The sequence below is a fragment of the Bombus huntii genome, chromosome 14, assembly GCF_024542735.1.
Source record: "Bombus huntii isolate Logan2020A chromosome 14, iyBomHunt1.1, whole genome shotgun sequence".
Lineage (NCBI taxonomy): Eukaryota > Metazoa > Arthropoda > Insecta > Hymenoptera > Apidae > Bombus > Bombus huntii.
The window spans coordinates 11129340-11152873 of NC_066251.1; the positions used below are offsets into that span (position 1 = coordinate 11129340).

The window sequence follows — 23534 nt, forward strand, 5'->3', positions numbered from 1 at the left end:
GGGGACTGTTCGGACAGGAATGGCTGAGTAACAGAAAACTGCCGTAATGGAGGTTAATTACGAAGGGGTGATTGTGGAGAGGGAAGATCGGTGGAAGTAGAGAGAGCATTGTAGGTTCCCCTTCGTTTCTCTCTTTCTCTCACTTACGCTTTTCTTCTTTCGCTTTCCTCTTTTCAATTTCATCCCCTCTACCGTTCGCATTTCTTGCAGTTCTAAGGTTCGGTAAAGGCAAAGCTTTGGCTCGGTTGCCAGGGTACGGTCACACCCAGACGGTTGAAGCTTCCTTCAATTATAAAAATACGGTTATCCTCTACTCTTTAACTTCTACGGTATTTTTCGAAACGCTTTTGCCGCGAACTTGCGTGTACTTGATCAGCTCGGACAATTCTTTGTTTCTTCGTCAGAATCAAAACCCAACCGTCGAATGAATTGCAATGTCTTTTCGGAATTTATGTCGTAAAAATCATTTTATGAGACGACCTGGCATTACAAGTATCTCCTAACTAATGATTACGACGTTTTTCTTTATCTATGAGAGAATAATAGCTTTGTTAAAAAGACCAGCAATGACAAAAATATGTTCCTCTAGTTTTATTTTCTTTTTTCTTCTATCGCTGATTCGAAGTCCTTAATGAAGCTGAGGGCAAAAATGGACGCAATTTCACATCTTAAACGCGATCAGCCGTGATTTCTTTCATAATTGGTATCCTTCGACCCACCCGTTCTTTCTCGAATTTCTCACGGCTCTCTGGTTACAAGCTGCTTCACTATCTTTCTTCCGCTTTCCTTCTTCTCGTCTGAACCTTAACACGGAGCCTCCGAACGCGAAGATATGTAGCATTGTAGCATAACTCACAAGCGGCGTTTCCATGGCGTTTCAATGGTTGTCGTGCTCTCGCATATCGATAAAATCCTCGTTACTTTTCCGATTTCTTGCGTAATCGAAACGCCTCGATGATTCGTCATTTGTCATAGTTATCTTGTCTAGTCTACCGAGAGGCAAAGAAAAAAGGAAGAAAAACAAGAAACGAAGGAAAAAAGGTAGAAGAAATTACGAGAGCGTCGGAGCGATCAAATTGAAAATATCTTGTGCAATCGAGTTGTTTCTTACTTGTTAACGCGTCATCCTTCTTGTGGCCCTGAACCGCGAAAACGATAATTCTGAGAACTCTTGTCGTGATTAACGATACCTTGCAATTGACTTGATTGTAGGTTTGTAATTTGTAGGATTGTTATTACTATATTTTTTGTATCCTTGTCACGATAAGAATAAGGTATAAATTACTTGAACGCGAATAAGGAAATTTAAGTTATTCGAAGCTTTCAATCTTCGAAAATGGTTAAGTTGTCACGCTTTCCTTCTTAAATAATATAATTTGATCGTGCGGTTATGTTAAATTGCTGATTTTTTGTCACTCTTCTAGTAAGCAAACAATATAATTGTGTTCGAAAATTTTTTTGATGCTATATTCGTAAGAAAGATTGATTGGAGGTATGGATTTAGTCTCTTTCACGGCCGTATACTGCAGATTTAAAATACATTAACGGAGAGAGCACTAGTCGTGGGTGCGCAGGATCGTGTCGCTTCTCTTTTTTTGTCTGTGTTTGAATTTCCACCGGAGCGAACTCTGAGAGATCCGAATAGGCGTCGGTGAGCGTCGAGGTGGAAACGGATGATCTCTGCAAGTTAATTTGTAACTTGAGCATTCCGCCCGGAGGATTGGGGCGGTTTCTGGAGGTGGTTGACAGGGTGGAAGCAAGGTACACGGTACCTTGGGGTTGTTTGTTGCGCTAATGTCTAATTAGTGGAGTGGTATCACGTCGCAACGAAAGCCGTTGTCGACTCTGCTCTCCTCTGCTATGCTTCCATGAAAATGGCTTATCTAGCAATCTACCGGATGCATGGTGTTCTTTTTATTTTCGTTTCGTGGAGATTGTGCTGCTAATGTGAGCGCTCATCGGTTAACCATTTCATATTTGTTTCTTAATAAGGTATTTTTGCAGAGATATAAAATGCTTTTACAGGACAAATTCGTAATTAATTTGAATCTTTGATCGATTGTTAATGTCATTAGAAGAAGTGCTTCTTATTTAATGAACAAAAAGATTCGAGGTTTTGATATCGATTTTATACATTACGCGATAAAAGTCATCTAATGACAAGTGAAATCCGGTAGTGGAACGTAATGCACCGCTTGTGTCATTCCATATACCACCTAGCGATTGGCTTTTTTCAACGCACTTAGAAAACGAGTCTACCATGAAAAGGGAGGCAAAGTGTCTTATGTTATATTTATTTTACATATCTTGTGAGATATTCATTTATTGGCTAGTAATATTATTAAACCAAGGGCCAGTAAATAATAGACTCTACATGTTTGTTACACAAACAATTTTCACAATTTAGACATTTTCGAAGTGGATTCTAATGTAGTGAATTTTAATCTAACGCGTTATATGTTCAAATTCAAGCGAAAAGAAGATGTGTAAAAATCGGGATATTGTAAATCGATTTCAAGAGTGGACGTGTTAAATTCGTTCGAATGTTCGAAAGTAATTACAATCGTTTAGAAAGACATGGAAACTCGCCCAATTGAGACCGTTGACGATTTGCACGAGCAGCTTGCCTCTAGCAAGCGATCTCTTAAACTCTAATTCAGCCACATACCACCGCTTCCAAGTGGTCACTATGCTGTCTACAAAGACGCATTTTATGGTTCTATTGCCTTCTATCGTCTTGGGAAAATAAGCAATTTTACTTTATTCGGTGATGTAAAAGCCGACCTACGGAAAACGATTAACTTGCAATCGACGTAGTCGCGAAAGCTTTTTTACGCCTACAATAAAACGGTTTATTCTGCTGGTGTGTATTAATGGAAACTAGCTTGAACCTACACCAGCTGCTTTAGATATTAACCGTTATTCTCTCTGCGATTAATTTCGCTCTTTCAATCTCACTTATCAGAAAACCAACTGGAAAGTACACAAAAATTCGGTGCAAATATTCACTAACCAGCGTATTCAAAAAATATATTTCTCAGTTTGGGTTTTAAAAATAATCATTCATTAAAGATAGCGAGGAAATTACACATTCGATCGTCCCGTGAGTGGAAGGATCGCGATCGTCGAACTGAACGCGTGACCGCAAAGTTTCTGGACGTAGCGCGATCAAATATTAACGACATACCGTACGGTTATCGGATCATCGTATCATCGATCTTCCTGAATCTGCTTCGCGACCGTCACGAGTTCGTAAATGCGTAAGGGAATCCTCGTTTCCCTAGCAATCGATGTGATCCTTTGGGACAGTTGATTACCATCTCGTGCATTTTAGAGAAAGTTTTGAGTTTCGTGACTCGCGTACATATGTAGATGTTCTATCGGAAGTTTCTAATGTCCATTTCGATTCGATCAATTTTAATGTTGGTTTCTAGCTACGCCGGAGTTCTCTAACTGCATTTCGATAGATTAAACAGGTTTACACATGTAAAATATCAATGTTCTTTGAATTCTATCGGGTTGCTCGAGACATCAAATATTTCTTCGCAAGAACGAAATGGAAGTGATAATAAAATTGTAAAAGTGGTTTTGGTCTTCGTAGAATAGAATGCGTAACTGTGCTACCATGGCCATTTTTTCTGACTCCAGAAGCATGATGTAACATTCTACGCCATGGTGTACGGTAATCCGGTATACTTCCATGGAATAATCAACAATTTCCACGTTCTATTCTGTATTATTACAGCACGGACCTTGTATATAACTGGTATAATGCAGTGGGACGCATTAAAGGCCGGATAAACCTGCCAGCCGTACAATAACTGGTACGAGCTTTGGGAGGCTGCTTTCGTGCCACTCTATTCTTCTTCGTCCTTCTCTTTCGAACTTCTCGAGTGTAACTCGAGGTGGTCCACAGGTGGTAGCGCATGATTAATGATTCTTACTACGCCTTGCTTGCTCAACACGCCTGAAAGAGATCATTCTATCGCACTCAACGGATTTCATGAGGTTCGTGTATCTGCTTTAACAATTCTCACAGAGTGGTTTAGATCTTATTTCGTATTTTTCGTTTTTTTTATATTGTCACGGTAGTCTATAAATCCGAATTCGCATTCGTTGTTTTTTAATATCTGATAAGAAAATTTATCATGTGAACTACGAGCTCGAGGATCGAGAGGGCGTTGCAAAAAGATGGTACGAGCAATTTTTACGTGACTGCGACGGGTCACAACGTAAGATTCTGTAAATACATTATCCAGATTTGCTGGCCGTCTCAACGTCGAAAAACCTGCGGTATCCAAAGAGCTTTGCCACGTGGTACGATCCCACGACGTATCTCGTCTTTCTTCCGTTCCCTGCTTTCCAATTTCTCTCCGCTTCCTCCTCCTTTTTCTTCTTCTTCTCCTCCTCCTCCTCCACCTCTTCTCTCCCTCCTCCTTCTTCTTCTTCTTCTCCTTTCCAATATCCTTTTCCCACCGTTACATCCGTAAACTCTCTTACGTATTTATCCTCCACGGCCTTTTTGGCGTCCAGTCCCGTGTGTTTGCGCCGATATTATTTCATTTTCCGCTACTCCAGCCCACTCTCCGTTGGACGCTGCAGAGACAACTTCCCGTCGGGTTATAAGGGATGTGTAACCTTATTTGCTGGTGCATGGTTGAAGTCATCTACGTTATCTTACCTAGATAGGAGTTATTTCTGTCGGTATCGCCGCCTTTATTTCTTCATCGTTGTTCTTTTTTCGAGCATCTTCTTAAAGGAAAATATGCTATATACAAATTAGATTGATCGGAAAATCCTGTCACGTTTCTGTTCTTTGAAAGAAAGAAAATTAACTAAAATCTTTATAAATCGAAACGGCCGATTCATCAGACTTGAAACGAGTCAATTTTAAATGTCTGTTTTGGTCATCGATAAATTTAAACGAACTATCGAAAGAAAGTCCATGAATCTGAGAATCTTTATTCCTATCATTGTCTCTTCCGCTAGTCGAATCGATATATTTTCCTAGCACTCGGAACTCGGCATGAGCAGGACACGTCACTTTCCCGAGAACATCGAGGTCTTCCGGCGACATTTTTAGATATATCCTAGCATCGGCTATATCCGTTTGGTTACGCTGGTCGTTCGTTATATACGGCACACATATCCCGCGACGCACGTACACTCGTGCCCACCGAGTATAAGTATAGGTATCAGAGCCTGGCAGGAGTTTCGTTTCATCCTACTTGTTGGGCAGGGCCCTTCGAGTGGCCAGAGTAAAGAACTTCTCCTTTTCTATCAACTTTTCTCTCCCGTTCGTTCCTTCTCTTAGGACCAAGGGGGGATTGTTTGCACTCTTTACTCTCTTCCTTTCCAGAGCCACTCTCCTTTCTCTTGTTCCTTAGATTCTTGGCTCGATCGGCCCATCCACGCCCCACGGGATCTTGCCACCCCGTCGACCGAACCTCAGATTGCTTTTATACCGTGGATTGATTGACAATATACTTACGTTAGTCGAGTGGACCGTACAGTTATGGAGACGGTCACACCCCCCATTGAATAGCCCTTCTTGCCTTCTTTTTCCTCTACTTCTCCTTATTCTTCTTCTTTTTTTCTATTTCTTCTTCTTTTTTTTCTCGTTCGTCTTTATTTTTTGTTCTCTTGGCTGTTTTGTCTCTATCTATTCATTTTCTTATATTTACATACTTTTACATACTACTACATACTCATAATATACTTTGCCGTTTTTCTTTTTCCGGTTTCCATTTTTCTTTATCTTTTTGTCGCTTCTATCAAGTGATGACCATTTTCTGGTAATATACCGGGCAGAAGAAGATAATACTCCGAATCATTGTATAGAAAAACATTGAAGGATATCCGTTTCGTCCATTGAAAGCCACCTTTCTTTTAACCGTATCAGCGTTACGCAACGCGTCTTTTGTTTCAAGTTCACTGATATATTTAGAAGTTTGTTTGTTCCCTATTCTCCGGATTACGCAAAATGTTGCCCGAAGTGAATTAAATACAGGCCATCTCGATATTTCAGAGTGGTTATTTTATAGGAAACTGTCGACTGGTGTGTATCGTAAATCCATTGTCGGTATGTTGGGCTATCATGAATTGTGCCCTTGGAGAAAGTGAACGAAAGACAAAGTACACCCTGGCGAAACCATTTCGTGTGATCTGCTCCACCCAGAGACCCGTATATTGCATCGTAAATCCTCACTGCTCGGAAACGATGAACTGCAAATTGCAAATTACAAATCTGCAGTTGTACTTCTATTTCAATATTTCTATCAAACCATGATTTTCTTAAATATCAATATTAAACGAATATTTCGTAGCTTACTTCTCAAACTAATAAAAGAATTTACTTCTGTTCATCAATTTATAGATATATTCTGTTTATCAATATTTATAGATATCGTATAAGTGTATCAATAAATGAATCGTCCGAGCCATTTAAAGATACGTAGACAAACAGCTGATACGATAATGATAGAATTTATTGTGCGAGAAAATTCAAAGGAATGGACCGGAACTTGGTAACTTGTAAAAATCTTACGTCAAGGTCCGAAGGTATCCCTTCTCGCGATCCAGAGAAGGGGCAGTGCTATTCACTGAATTCAGAATGCGTTTGGAGAGTCTCCAGTCCCCTCTTTACCTTTACTATTCTCGGGAAAGACGTATGAATCGTCGTCGGATGGTTGCGGTTCCCTGAGCGTGGGACACTTTAGAGGCTATGTCCCCGGAATACGTAACTCGGGATTTTGATCGTGCATTCTTTCTTATCCTTTTTCCTTCTGCACTCTATCCTCCTATCTTTATGCTTTTCCACTTTTTCTATTTTTTCGGCGCTTACGTTAAAATCGAATTATCCTGTTATGCAAACGTAGAGAATGTATCATCCGTTCGGACGAATCTCTCGTTGTCTGGCCAAGGCCGGCTGACTGGCAGTATCTACTAGAACAAATATAGTGTCTTTGGTTCATCGACTCTAAACTAGTCGATGTTGCAAATTAATATCGCAGAGATAAATTTATTATTAAAATAATAATAAACATGTTATTCTTTCTATATCCGTTACTAAACTATCACTCTGTTTGATATATCCAAAAATATTATTTTTTCAACAAATATACTTGGGGAAATGAAATCCTTCAATTTCTGTAAATATTTCATTGCTTTTGCAGAATAATATACCAAGGAAAACTATAAAGGTTTGCACCTGTTATGTCGTGTGATCTAGGTTACATATCCTTCGTCTGATCATCTCGATGTACTAGATGTTCGTGTAACTTGCGTACTAAACCGAAAATCGGAATGGACCGGACCCCTAAACTGTATTTTACGACTGACAGCATCGTAAAACGTAATGCAGAACGCTTTTGGAACGTTGCTTGACGTACATAAATTCGCACGATGTAAGATTTTGGCAGAGTTGTACTTTGAGATGAAATCGTTTATGGACAAATAGTCATTGTTTAAGTAACAACTATCAACGTATTCCAAACATGTGTAAAGTTTAATCTGTTATCATCAATGGCAAAGTCAATGATAACATTGGCTTGATATTGTATTCTTGCTTCTCTCTTATACTGTTGATTATTTTATATTTATAAATGATAATATGAAATTTAGCGGCCGATGGTTTAAGGATATTTGCTCGTAGCATCTTCGCGTTGTAGTCTATTTTCCTAGGTCTCCGGTACGTTGCATATGATTAATTATAACTATTTAAACTGAATATATTTAATATTCATACAGAACGTCAAATATAATTATGCAACAACTTCGCTACAACGTGGTTATCACGTTATCATTAATATGTAAAATTAGTTACTTCAGGATTAAATTCATCATAAAGTTTTCATGAATACACATCCGAGGCATAATGATAATCGGTTGAATATAATAAACATTTCTGCGTATCGCTTGTCAAGTATTAATGACACATGTCATTTTCGTTAAACTTGGAAGATATCGTAAACGTTCGATATTTCCTATACGCTTTATAACTTGCTAACGGGAAAGGAAATGTCATGCAAAAATGGCGTTGCATCGCGTAAATTAGTCAGCAGATACATCACCATCTGTAACGAAATTTTTGGGATCGCGATCTCCGCAGATTTACTAGAAATTTTATGGGTTAGCACGGTGCGCTATGGAAAGTTAAAGGAATTTTCAGCATAAATGTTAGGAAATTAGTCAGATTATTTATCGAGGGTGTACACGATAACCATTTTTCTTGGTTTTTTCCTCGCGTGCCAGCTTTTCCTCACTTAAGGTTGGCGTTGCACTCTGAACTCCACCCTGAACCGCAAATATTGGCTACCCCGTAACAGCTACTCGTAAAAATCACTTGATTACAACCCCTCCCATATCACCTCGAGGGCCACCGTAAGATGAGGCGGAAAGTAAAAAAAGTCATCCTACGTCCTTTTTATGATCATTGAGGAAAACACGAAATTTGGCACGAAAAAACTTTCAATATTCTATGGATCAGTGGTTCTCATTCTTTACTAAGAGGTAAGAAATAAATGGAACGTTCTTTGAGTTAGTAAAGTAAGTTAATTGCTCTAATAATGAATTTATAAATTGCTAGTTACTGTGTAAATTTTTCAACAAACAAATTAAAATCTTGTTTCGGACAGTTGCAAGCAACCATTATGAAGAAAAACCTTTGCGACTTTGTTCATCGAACGCGGTAGCACGAAATACCGTAACAAGTAATTAAGTTAGAAGAAGATTAAGAGATAAAATGTTTCTGTGTTTTATTTACCATAAACTAGAGGTGGATTAATTCTTGACGCGATGAGAAAGAACTTTATGATTTTTCAAGACGCGAAATCGGAAAGTTTTGCCGGTTTAAAAATATTTTATTACCCCATGGACGTTAGTAAACGAAATAACCTGTTTATAACGATACAAAAACGTTTCGATAAATTACAATAAATAGGTGGTTATTATTTAATAGCTAGTAACATTACTACGTAGCTATCTTTACGTGTTTTTACAATATTCCTGCTCTACTGTAACTGCAACGATTACGAATAATATATGTATTAAATCTGATTATTAAATATTTTCCGCAATCATTCTTCACTGAGTATCACTATTATTAAGTAAATCGTTATTGTTTTAAATGTGCTATCAGTTTCTGTTATCTAAACGGCGATGTTGTAAATGATATATTGCTATGTTGTTATTAGAAACTGTTATTTCGTATTTTAATTTCGGATGGAATTTTCGTTTAGTTTTATGTATAAAAATTTAATCACGAGAAAAATTGTAAACGTGGCATTACTTATAATTTTCCAGTCATAGTAATGACGTCCCAGATAACGCGCCAGCCTTGATATTTCAATAGGTAGGAACCTGATATGATTTGATCGATAAAGCCTCCATGTTGTTGCACGGATACCGCTATATTGTGATTATCGGGGAATTATATAATCTGTTAAATAACATTGGTGTTGATAGAAATATGATATAATACATAAAAGTAAAACCGCATGCTTTCTTCTTATAGACGAAATAATTTTTGTTTCAGATTTTTTTACCTCTATCACTTCTCCTTCTACGCATATCATTACCGATTTAATGGGCAGTACAGCAGCTTGGCCCTTGTTACATCTTGGCTTTTCATACAGGTAAGTATCTTTTTTGATAAATGGTTGGTGTAAGAATTTTCTTGCATATTATATTGTTTGGTAACTATGGAGAGTAGACATCTACGAAATAATATTCACAGGGCAAAAATTATGAAAGTAAATATTTACATGTTGTAATACAAATTTCTACTGTAATGCTATTTTGTTTTAAATTCTCATTCTTATAATATCAATCAATCAATGTTTAGATGAAGACCATAAAAGGCAACCGAAATTTATTAATCACGTCCCACTGTATCTTAAAAATTTAATAATTGACAAACAAAACATGACTTTGTCTCTGGTTCAACATTTCACCTCAAATTCGATCTATACTGGTTTATGTAAAGCCTTTGACTCTGCTAGCCATGTCATTCTTATTTTAGAACTTAAATCCCTTGGCTTCAATGTTAACCTATCCTAGTTATACAGTATAGTTACCTCGCTAACAGGCTTCAAATTGTTAAATTTAATGAATGCTACTCGAAGGCAATTGCTGTTCTCTTAGGTGTCCCTCAGGGATCCCACTTTGGTCCGCTAATTTTTATCCTCTTTATAAATGGTATTTCTTCTGTCTTCTTGCACAACAAAATGTTACTTTTTGTCGACGACCTCAAGATTTATCGAGTAATTGCGTGTGTGAAAGATGCAACTATCCTGTAGAGGGATCTTGATAGATTTACTCAATAATGCCCCAGAAACAGATTAGAAATTAACAATTCCAAACGCAATATAATTCACTTCAATCGTAAACTCACCTCTATCTATCCATTGTCAACCACATCCGTGATCGTGGAATATTCTTTTCTAACAACCTTTCTTTTCAAGTTCACTGCTAACAAGTATTGTAATTCATACCTCATACAAAACACTTGGCTTTATTTATCGTACCGCTAAATTTTTTCCCAATATTTCTGCACTATGTACGCCGTGCTCTATAATTCTTTAGTTCGTCCTCATCTTGAACACGTTTCTGTTATTTGATCTCTTTAATATAAAAATCAAATTATCCAATTAGAATCAGTATAAGCCAAGTTTCTTAGGTTCGCCTCATATTTTAACTAATACACCTATGTCTTAGTATTGTCATGATTGCGGAATTATTCAATCGCGTTTGGAGTTATTGACCGTTGAGCAGCGGCGCACCATAACATAATCATCTTCCCTAATATCTTATACGAAGTAAACTTCTACATTTCTCTACTTTCTTTAAATCCGAACCCTATCCAACTATTACCTCAAATTGTTAAATATTATGTATGCATAATTGCTAACCAGTTTTGTAATATTATTGACTTGTTTTGTAAATCTTTAGGTTTTATCAAACTATCAGCTTGCAACACGGTCCGCAATCATTAATCACCAATTGTAGTAACATGTAACTACAAGCTTTCTTACCCGTTAATTACAAATAAACACTATTATTATTGTTATTTTATGATTCAACTGATATCGTCGCTCAAGATACACTTTTAGGCAAATAATATTTTTCATTTCTTCGTAACTCAGTCATTTTTGGTAGCATATCTTCAGTACCCTTGCTTAACAATTAAATAGCGCGAAGAAAGGATACGATACCAGAGATTTACGTTTATTAGACGTTGTTAATAATTTTTTAAAAGAAAGTAGATTTAGTTAAACAGTTCTAAAATATACCGATTTAACAAGAGAAAAATATGAGAATATCTCAAAGTCTAGCATTGCGTGTACTTGGGTAAAATGTTTCCGGATTAAGACGCAAACGAGCAGTCGTCGTGGATGGTAAAATAATCGTAAGCGGTTCCAACAGGAATACAAGTAGAAAGCGCAAGAACACTTGTTCTCGTTAGTACTGAAAACCTGCGCATTAATCAAGAATACTTTGCGACCTACTTGAGAAACACTCGGCCGAATAAATATGTTCCTGGCGAATTTAACAGTGGTGGTCGTTCGAGGTGGTTATCAAAGAACTCTGCGCAAACAATGAGCACACGCGTTTAGAAATTATGTCACGGAGTACTTTTCCCCTTTGGCGTCTACCGCCTACCGATCGATCACTCCTTTCTGACATCGATCGTGAATTTCTCAAGAGGGCTGCAAATGTGTTTGCCTTTCAAATTGCTTAGCCCCGGATGTTCGTCGTGCGTGAAAATATGTTTTCTCTCTTGTGCGGTCGAGAGCTCGTTCGATTGGACGCTTGAAGCCGGCTGAATTAAATCGATGAGAACCATAATGACGAGGAACGTTACAGGGTGGATTCGTTTTGATGGACGAGAAAGACTAATTGTGGCTCAAATAAGTGTAACCGAATGAAAAAAATTTTGGTTACATTTTTTCACATTCATGTTTTATCTAGAGACAGATTTTATGCAAAGTTGATTAAAACTTTGAATCGTTATAATATCTAAATGAAAATACAACATAGCTACTTTTTGTTAGAAATTAAAAGAGGTGTTGTCCAATCCAGAAGAGTCGTGGTCCACAGCGTATAGTGAGCTATATTGCCGAGTTCTTTTCGCGGTAGATTTAATAATTAGGTGTTCGGGGATTGATTTCCGTCAGTTCGAACGATATAAAACGAAGGACGAATATTTTACAAGGAATTCCAGTGGCTTCTGGTGAAAGTTCTGCTATTGACAGTAACGATAGCGAATGAAGAGCCATTGCTTTGCAGTCTAGACCCTGCCATCGCTCAAACTTAAGTTACGTAAACGCGACCAGGACAATGCACCTGACAGTTCAATCAATGAGAATAATTTAATGCCAACTTAGGATTTCAGTGAGCGGGCATAAATACCATTCAGTTCTAGTTTTCTCCTTTGCTTTAGTTTTCTCTCTCCTTCTCTCTGTCTCTCTCTCTCTCTCTCTCTTTTCCTCTCTCCGAATACATTGTACATACATTTTTATAACGTTCAGAATCAAGTCCATTTACTCTTGAAAATTTTCAGATATTCGTAATCCTATTTATCCCCACGGATGTTATTTATAATTTTTCTTGCATCTAGCTTGATAATATTTTGCGAAAACAATACCTGTTGTAATAATGAACTAATTAGCTCTATATCGATATACGTTAATAATACAAAATTAATTTGTTATTAAATGTATTTAGTTATATATCTAATCTACATATTCAATCGTATCATAAGACATCATGTTGCCTTTCGCCAGAAAAAGAGATCATATCTTCGATTAAGAGACTAAAATTAAGTCTCTGCAAGGAGTATGTTTCATTCCGTTTGATTAGATTAGTCCATAAGAACAATGGATGATGAAATTGTCATTATCACCTCGAAATTACTGTTTCTTGGAGATCTGATAAAGAGCGGACTTAACACGAATACAAATGTTTTGCAATTTTTTTGAAATGTATGATATAACTCAATATTTCGTCATGTCTTTCTACGAATGAGTATTTACTTCGCATCGTATCTGTAAGTCATTCGTAATCGTCTTAATTGTTGACTGCAAATTTCAAGTTTACTGAAGAAATTTTAAATTAAATGAACGATATAGCATACCTTGATAATTGATTTCCTTTCGTTATTTTATCGTTAAATGAGAAAGACTAACTATGTAATCGTAAACATTTCGTTTTCGTAAATGAAATTGGCAAATTTTCAAAAAAGTAAATTTTTCAGTACAACAATTATATCCTAGGTAATCTGATTCGATAGCGTATTTTGATAATGCAATGAATCATAATTAGATCATCGCGATGGGCGTATTAACAGTTATTACTCTAATGACGTTACAATAGCTAGCTGTTACGTTAATAATTGCGTTCGGTATGTACTGTATATATATTTTGCGTGGAAAAATTAAATACCATTAAAGTGCAATGGAGCGGCTAATTAGCCGATAAAAGATACGAATGAATAACAGATTCGACTGTTATATGCTCACAAAAGGAATATTCATTTTATGACACCATCGCGTATTAAAAGTACGGTGGAATTCGTAATAATCTCGAGCAGATCGCGAATTTACGCGGTTAAATGAATATTTTTAGAAGAAAATAATATGGTTGATATACGTAATGGTAAGTCGATCGTATTTAGTTTGACGTATAATTAAATATTTTTAACTAAATAATAAAGAAATCTCGTTTTATGAAAAATTATGTGAAACGAATTATAACGCATTCAAATATTTTTTGTTTTGTTGAGTGGTTTAGAAAAGCCCAAAATTAGTACATTTAAAAGCAATACATAATTAAGTGGTTATCTGAAATGAATAACGAGACTACGTCAATAGGATAAAAATCAAATCCAATCCAAAAAAAAAAGAAGAAGAAAAAAGAAAAAAAAGTATTCGTCATTTCTTAATAGCTTTTGTTTCACTTTATAGCCAATAATTAAATCTAATCTGGAAATAAATCGATGATTAAATCTAACGTGAAAGTATTTCAAAGTTTTAGTTTCTTTATCTGCAACATATCTAATTTAACAATACCTCTATGAAAAAATGCAAACAAATTTTCGTACGAATATCGCTTGATTCGATGGAGGTAGTTTAATGTAAAATATTAAACTATTTAAATCACATACGCTGTATATAGAATACTATTTTAGACGAATACATACCTATCTTACCATTTCAAAAATTACTTTTCCAGAAGCGATATTGTTCTTGAGGATTTTCATATTCATCTTGGGTTATATTCAATGACCGGTTAACCATCAGGTGATCTAGCTATCGCGAATTTTGATAATATTCCTCGAGCGCTGAAATTAAGTTACTTACTCCTGTCCTAGTCGCGATTAATATCAGCTGATAGTTAAGCGGTGCTCGTTAACAAGAGCAACCAGCCGGCCAAGCAACGATCGGCAATTATTTCCCCGGAACGAGTTTATGAATAGAAGCTAGACCACAGGAAAATTCGAAAACCCGCCGGGCAACAAGACATGATCGGTTAAACCGAATCGTTTTGACTCCTACCTCGCTCTCGCTTATTCTCTCCCTCCCTCCCTCCCTCCCTCCCCCCGCTCTCTCTCTCTTATCCTCATCCTCATCCTCACTCATCCAACCATTCGCTTCTTTTCTATATAGGTGAGAAAATCGGGGCGATTAGCCCCGCGGCGTGATTATATGCTGGTCGATATCGATGTCATCGGCGTTGATTATCCAGGAAACGAAAATCCGGTTTCCTCGGTAACCTGTTTCACTCTAGCTATCGTTTTATCCTGGTCATCCTTTTTCCTCGAACCTAACCGATGGCAGCTGCCTCGGTCGAACTCTATCACTCGCGTAGACGTGTTCTTTTTTCTGAAACGATGCAAATTCGTTTCGTTATATCGGACGAATCACCGTGGATACCATTTCCTTCATGTCGATGACAGGTGCCCGATGTCTCGAGATATCTATTTTCCATATTCAACTTCTCCGCGTTTGTTTCATTCTTCCAATTCTTTTCTTTCTCCGGTTTCCCCTTCTTTTCTCTCGTTCTTTTCTTCTACCGTTTCGTATCTCCTAAGTTATCGGTTTACGCGTTTCATTTCGACGTTGCTTCTTTTTGGATCTTCAATTTGGGCCACTTCGAAGAATCTTGGCTACATTTGTATGTCGCTCCGAACGTGAACGTATCGATCAATATCGTTTCGATAATTCGTCGAGAATATGCGAAAATGAAAAATCGAGAGAACATTTGTCTTTGTCCTTTGTTAATTATGGGTTAATCTGCGACTGGTATTCCATAAATTGACTTAAACATTTTTTTGAAAAATTTCAATGATCAGAGCGATATCCACATAAAATGATCTTTAGGACTGTAAAGACTGCATTACCATCTTTGGTAATAGATACTTGAAACTTTATTGTTTCTAAGTTATCAGTAATCTTTGTAAATATTTAATCGGATCTTGATTAACATGACGTGTTATCTTGACCAATGTGACTTATGGAATCGGTCATTCAACTGAAAATGGGTATCATTGGGTAGGATAAAAGCGTAGTATTCCAAAGCGTAGTACAAGGTAGATAATAGAACTAACCTTAAGGTTTCTTTTTTTCTTGTTACCTGCATAACAGTCGTGTACAACAGATGTTCTAAATATATTCTACCGACAAACATTTCAGAAAATGTAGCAATTTGTTATAATATAAATTATGATGAATTACGATGACAAATGTAACTGTTGTTAGATATTTTGTAGAAAGATGTTCGAATGCATCATAGAATTTTGATATCATTTACCATGTTCAAGAGACAATAATTATTGCGTAGTTTCTCAGTTTTATGCCAATTTCGGCCAATCAAGTTTCGCCAATGTTAGCAACGGAGGGTGAATTTCGATGGAGCAAAAATGGCCAATCTTGCTTCATTGTATCAGTAGAAATTTTCTTATTTGTTCTACGGTAACAGCGAAATTATTTATACCCCATATACACGCGTGGAATGTTTGTAACTACAGTTGAATGAGAGTATTGCGATAGGCGGTGAGTTCGGAAGCATGACGAAGAGGGATAAAGAGAGATGGATGACGCAAAGCTTTCGAAGAGCACGGAGAGAACGAGAGAAACGGTATAGAACAAATTTGGTGAATTTCCATATAAATTTGTTGGGCAGGAGCGACACACACATGCGTGTACTTCGTTGAACAGCCGATATCACGAGGCCGTGTATCTCGTACCTATATTCCATCTAACACTATCGATAGTGACCGCCACAAATTCACAAACTAAATATCGTAGTTTTAATACACCATCAAATCAATGATGTTAAATTTGCTTATTAATCGATTATTGAAAACGAAATTCCAGTTGGAAAAATGGACACCGTTTACCGTTTGAAGAAATCTCTTAGTCTTTCTAAGACTTTTTAAATTATCATCTCGATTTTTTGGTCGGGACTTAGAGACATACAATTAGAGTCAGTTATTATAGGGTTATTACAGAGTCAGCCTTTATGTAGTCCTTTCACAGAAAGTTATTAAAAAAAGCTGAGTAAAAAGTAATCAGTTTATTTATCCACGTTTCTGTTACCAATTTTAGCACTCGATGCTATACTTCTTCCATCACTACGAGCTGCCCGTGATCCTACAGCAGGCTCAATTACAGCATCTCCTGTTCCGCAATCATGCACAGCCTGGCATGGCTGACCCTTCACCGGAACAGCCTTCGCCTAATCTAAATCGGGCACTGACTAGCACAGAACCAACACCTGAACCTTCACCGGCACGAGAGTCAGCAGGTGTCACAGAACCTGAACCGACACAAGAAACATCATCGAACAGTCCATCGCCAGCTGAGTCGAATTCGACCACTTCCGTTGTTCATTTGGAGAAACGAGTCGAAGTCACAATAGTAACCCCTTCGTCCACCGAAGAACAAAATAATAAAGGTAAATAACGAAGGTAGAAGTAGACGATAATTTGCATATATCATTTTGTATTCCTTTGTAATGTACGAGTCGAAATGGCAAACCATGTAAGCGCAGAAGTGGACATTTTCGATAAAAACAGAAAACGTATTTCCATTAATTCTACCACTTACATAGTTCCTCACCTTGACTTTTCACACACAAGCTTTGATTTTCATTTGTTGTTTCGAGATTGTGTGATTAACGCATGCATGTACACTGCTAAAACTATGCGGTTTGAAACATTATACAATGTTGAAAGTGCGTTTTGTAGCTCCTGCTACAGATAGTTGTCACTTCTGGAATCGTTTGTATCATTCAGCATACGATACCTTATGATCATGTACCAATTCGCACTGACGCTTTGCACTAATTAGTTTTCCCTCTTTTAATTCTATTTATCGTATTTCTCCGTGATTCGAGCAGCCCATAATTCTCTCAACGAGTAAAATGGATACATAGAATAGTATTTGTACTTATATAATTTGTATATTTCTGTTAGAAATAATTCGTCATGAAATAATGAATATGGTAGAATATTTTGCAGTCACTGTGATTAATAATATATATATAATATATAATATGTAATATATAATATATGATACATAGTACATAATACATAATACATAATACATAATACATAATATATAATGTGTAATATATAATATATATTATATATTATATAATATATAATAAATAATAATAAAATAAAGCAAGATATAAGGGAAAACGATTATCAAGCTAGCTACTTTAGATGCGACTTTAGATTACAAAGTGGTTCTTATCTTCCTTCTCTTCTATCAAAAACGAACAGTTATACGTATTTCGATTCTTCCCTAATTTTTCCATTAAATTATATTAAAATTACCGATATAATGATTTTTATGGAACAAAAATACCTATTTTTGTTTCCGAATCCTGGCTGAGAATGATTTTATCGAATGAGTGTGAATTCGTAAGAATACCTTGGTCACATTTCATTAATCTGCCATGTAATATTAATTTTCATAAAAGACACTTTGTAGTTGGATGTTTGTTTTTACAACTCGCTCATTATCATAGTCGGATAACGCTGCTCTTTGATACGCTCACATACAACGACAAAATATTTTTTTATCTTCTTCGTTATTCATTTATTTTCGTACCCATGCGTCTCTCTTAATTCTATCTGATTTACGTAAATAAACTGATACCTCGATAATGAAAGTATAAGCAAAGGTACGAATAAAACGAATAATTCCTACCTTAGTAAGGTATTGATCAATTCGAATACTAACTTGAACGAATATCCAATTGTGTGGAACGAACAAACGATACCAATTATCAGCACGTTATCTGTTGATCAAATTTTGATTCTTTCCAACTATGCATTAGTAGATCATGTTTATAGAAAACCTATTCCTATGCTATAAAATTTTACGCACAATGGCAACACAGGAGGCATGACAATTCATGACCAAATACTTAGGTGTTCCATAAAAGAACAATTTTTAAGTTATATATATGTATATCGTTCACATAAACCATCATACTGGTACTAACGATCATGGCAAATCTTGCATCGTTTATAGGAAATATATTCATGTTCAGATTATTCAGGACACAAATACTCAAAGGGTTAATTAGATCTAACATGTCACGAATGTTTCACGCCCGCTGACACGCTTACTTAAATATATCACCGTGTTTTTCCATTCATCTTGATCCCAGCTCGTCACGGTTCTACTGCCTGCCAATTACTCACTTAATTTCGTTTTCCAATCTTCCCATGGCTTTTTGTGTGCGTCGCTTCTCCCCGTATCGTTACACCGGGATCTGCTGAACATTGCTTTGAATCTTAGCGACAGAGAATCTCACGGAGTCAACAGCTTCGAACACTAGCGCGGAAGCGAGGACGCAACCGAAAATAGAGGAAGTGGGAGTATCTAGGAACGCTGCTTCCTCCTCGAAGATCGGAGACAATGGATCATCCACCGATACCTCTACATCGGAAGGGTTCGAGGTGATCGAGGCTACAGAGACGACGCGTAAGGAAACGACATCCTGTCAGGACAAGTAGAGAAACGTTAAAACGCCTCGAGCCATGCCAGTTGCATAGTCAGGATAGTCCAGGAGAAGAGGTTGTCATTTCAGCGCGGCAGCATCTGCGAATAGATCGTTTTGGAACCGAAGACCTCGAGGTTTGCTGACAATTGGAATCGAGGAGGAGAGATCGTATCGTTCAACATGGACCATATATGGCCGGAATAATACGTCTATTTTTGAACAGTTCGATATCCAAGTATCTTGAAAAAAGGCTCATCCTCCAGTCAGAGATAGAGAGAAATAGATACATAGATAGAAAGATAGATAGATGGAGGAGAGGGAGGGAGGGAGGGAGAGAGGGAGGGAGGGAGGGAGGGAGGAGAGGGAGGGAGGGAGGGAGGGAGGGAGAGAGAGAGAGAGAGAGAGAAGGGAAGGGAGGGGTGAGAGCACAGGGAGAGTAGTTTGACTCCAGTTGGTGGTCAGGTGTTAGGTTTTAACGAGTAACTAGGGATTGGAGGACCGAGACGTGAAACGGGATAACTAGTGACTGAATCTTGTCATGGTATAGGGCCAGATCTTGCGAAATATATTTATATTCCCTCTACTGGAAGGTTAGCGTATGCAGTTACATATTGTGTCCCCGAGGTCATAGAGGAAAGCGAAAAAAAGGAAGCGCGAGAAACAAATTCCAGATTTTATTATTATAACATGTGTGGAATATGAAGAGCACAGAGAAAATGAATAATAGATCATGAAAATATAAACGAATAAAATAGGATTTTTTTTCGAGATCTGAAGGAAAAACGAGTCTTTCCGTTGCCGCGAGTATACGCGTATACGCACCTTGTATCGTAGATACTTGCATCATGGAGGATTCGTGTAATGTCATTCGCATTGAAAATTTTAAAAGATGAGCGGATAGAGTTTGTAGTATTCGATTGATTGAATGTGAAACATACGATTTTTATTTATTGTTCTTTTTCTCGGGTGACGACGATTATATGTATCTAACGACATCGCGAGAATAGCGAGACTACAGTTCCTGGGCGCAACAAGTTGGAGTGCCTTCGGTGAATATTCCTTCCTTTCTTTTGTTCGCCTGTTTCGCGATACGTAAAAAGAGATTTCTTCTTCCTGGACGAATGTTGATCGTAGTACGCTGAACAATGGACAAACTAGTGGAAACAGGATTCAAATTTTTCGCCGTGTATCTCGCGAGATGAATCGCTGAAATTTTCGTTACGATCTTATTTACGACTTTCAACGAGTCAAAGACTCATTCCTGCATGCACTTTCTTTCTGAGCTTCGCACGTTTGTATATTAAACTCGAGGAACTATCGATGATTTGGTTTTCGTCGAAATTTCATTCGATCGATCTGTGATTTCTGGTAATCTATAGAAAAAACGTTTCGAATCTCTCCACGGATAACGCCGTTGTACAGAGCGAAGTCAGAAGCAATTCGTATCTCCCAGCAAGTTCTCCAATATCGTTATCTTTAGGTCTTAGTTAATTAAGGGGATTGTAGTACGCTAGATATGTGTCGGTGTCGTGCGAAACATTAACATTCTTTTACGTACTGTAACGTTATACACAAGTTTATGATTAAGGGAACATGAAATGAACAAAAAGGAGTGTAGATTAATAAGAACGTCAGTGAAAATATCTTCTACTTTGTCGATGCAAAGTTTCCATGTTGTCGCGTCGTTATTTGAAAAAGCTTACAATGGCTGGTCAGTGTGAAAGGAATCTTATTGTACCATACATCCGACATGAAACGTTGTTGTAGCGATCGCAGGTACCTTGTGTCGCGTGTATTAGATAATAAATTTTTCTTTTATTTTGTCTTCTTTCTAATTAATTCGACAAGTGTTTCTGATGTGAATGAGCATGATTTTTTAGCGTGGGTATGAGGATCAAACACAGATTTTTCGAGCAATCAATTTTAACCGATAGTGGTCATAATATGTAAGGATTAATTGGTGACAGAACTTGTTAAGAGATACTTAGTGCACATATATACATATATTTATTCTTTACTGTAAACGTTCTTCTATCGTGTATATGTAAATTTATCATGGAAGAAAAAGGATGTGTTCGTGGCGTTCGAGCACTGTACATTTCCGTATAAAGGACGACGAAAGATGTTCTAAGGGGATTGTAAAGTAAAAAGACAAAAAAGGGGGAACATGTATGTCGTTCATCGTTTTAAGCGGTTTTAAATTCGATACGTCTATGTAAAATATTTTCCTAAACTTACGACATAAGAATTTGTTTTTTGTTTGGTTGTACATAATAGCTATTGCGCTATAATTATTACTATTATAATTATAATACTGCTGCTCTTACTGATATATTACAAATAAACGTAAAGGTGTTGCAATTTAGTGTGGTCGTACCTAAATCCAGATCTTCTCTCTGAATGTATTTAATCCAGTAGTATTTGACATGGACTTTCTCAAGAGCGAGGCTTCACATGTAAAAATATTTGGTTGTAACACGCGCCCTGTCACGCTCTGTATATTAAACGTCTTACATTATTTTAATTATTTGATCAGACTATTAAAAATGCCTTTCTATAAGAATTCGAGCTAAGATTACGGATTATCTGTCCTATCATAAAAAGTCAGTGAGATGACTTGATAAAGGTTGGGAAACACTGATGCAGATGATCGCTCCAGCCGGGTTGTATCGTTCTCTTTGTCGGATACCTCTGGCCACGGAGGAAGCCTCAGACGACGCGACGGTCCCGGGGCGAAACACGGAAAATGCAAGATTTAAAAGAGATTCCCGTGAAATTGGAATTGATTGTTCAAGCGAGACAGCGACGGGGTGAGCCAACTACTAGCTGGAAGTTGAATCCTGTCGAAGTCGCGGACTTCCGGATGGGGAGGGAAGAAGCGTGGAAATGCCGAAATAGACAAATAGATAGCGAGTGTACCTTGGAGAGAATCAAACAGGTGGCGTAGCGGAAGCCGAAGAAGACGATCAGGAAGTTCCCGGTAGGAAGAGAGAATCCTTTCCTCGCCGATGGAAAAAGGGTGAAACGAAGGGGGAGAATGATCTCGCGAAAATGTCTAAAGGAACACGACAGTCGTACAAATGTAACGATTTATTTTCATTACGGCATAATTAGGAACGAGACTCGTGATTCGATTCCTTCTCGGGTTTGTTCGCTGTGTTCTTGCACGACCACTACGATCTATACACAGACACACCTTGGTCAAGGAAGTTACAGACTCGGGGAGATACACGGGTTCGATCGATATAGCATCTTCGTACTCCGTTAGTCGCTTGGATTTCGTGCATAGAATTAAGCAGATGTCGCTAAGATTTTCTTCGATCGTGGAACACCTTGATGTATCACTCATTACAAATTAATGAAATACTACAACTTGTACTTAGGTTGTGTTAGCGTACGCGTATTTTTTAAAATTCTTTCTTATTATATTATATTTCTATATTATATTTCTTAATTTAATATGTACGGCCTTTAATTATAATAATTACGTTAAGTTTTATTGGCTTTTAACCATTCACGGTATAAATTCCATTGTACAAATACCAAATCTTAATTCTATGAATTTTAATGAACTTATAAACAGACGGAGGGATGGAAGCGAAACCTCTTAATTATTTCAAGCAGTATAACGATTTGAAATTTATATGAAATTCAGATATATTCGCAAAGAACAAAAATTCTATCACAAATGGTAAACGAACTTTCGAAAAATAAACGGAGTTTACATCGTATTTACATCGTACAAATTTCATTTCAATTTCGATAGTTATTTCGATATTTTGTTAACGATATTACATCTTCGCAGTAGATTAAACATCTGTAAAATTATCACTTTTTAGAACCGTTGTTTATAGAAGCCGTGTGTATCGAGTTGGGAGGAAAAGCGAGCAGAATGCTTTCTCGTGGATCGAGATTGAAAAGAGCTCACAGGATGGAACAATACGTAGAGGGAATATGTCGGTGTCGGTGGGTAGCTAGAGGATTTTCGTGTGTCCCAGAAGTCCGTGTACAGATTCCAACAGAGTTAGAGGGCGAGAAGCGCAGCGAACTGGTGAGAGCGACAGAAAGGGAAGGAGAGGAAAACAGAAAGCCCACGGGGGCCGAATTTGCATCCAGCAAAGCAACCTCGGACTACTTTATTTGATTGGCTGCCCGCAGGGTTGCCTTCCACTCCTACAAGTCCACACAAAAGTACATTCTCCCATTTCCTTTCGCTCTTTTATTCAACTCTTCTTCACCTCATCGTCATCTTTCGCTATGTTTCTCTTCTTTTTTTCATATCTTATCTCTCTCTCTTTCGAGATTTTTCCTTCGGTCTCTTCTTTCCTTTCTCGACCTTAAGCCTTTCAGTTTCTTTCGAAATAGTCTATAATAATAAACGATCCGTGATTTACAGATCATAAACGAGTGGTTAAGGTTTCTTAGGATATTTTCTTCTGCATCTCGAATCGGATTTACGCCGTAAAAGAGTAGGAATTTCTACGATACTTCTCTTATCGAACTCTCACATCGAC

The 23534-nt window shown here is 37.3% G+C and overlaps 1 protein-coding gene across 2 annotated transcripts in view; it reads left to right on the top strand.

The window, feature by feature from the left end:
- Window positions 1–21385, top strand: part of LOC126872939 (membralin) — a 65294-nt gene extending 43909 nt beyond the window's left edge. For both annotated transcript variants that reach the window (XM_050633223.1, XM_050633224.1), the window contains exons 11-13: window positions 9536–9635; window positions 16608–16956; window positions 18816–21385. In XM_050633223.1, the coding sequence (XP_050489180.1) occupies window positions 9536–9635; window positions 16608–16956; window positions 18816–19033 (667 nt within the window). In that variant the 3' untranslated portion in view covers window positions 19034–21385. The remainder of the gene's footprint in view (window positions 1–9535; window positions 9636–16607; window positions 16957–18815) is intronic.
- The last annotated feature ends 2149 nt before the right edge of the window (window positions 21386–23534 follow it).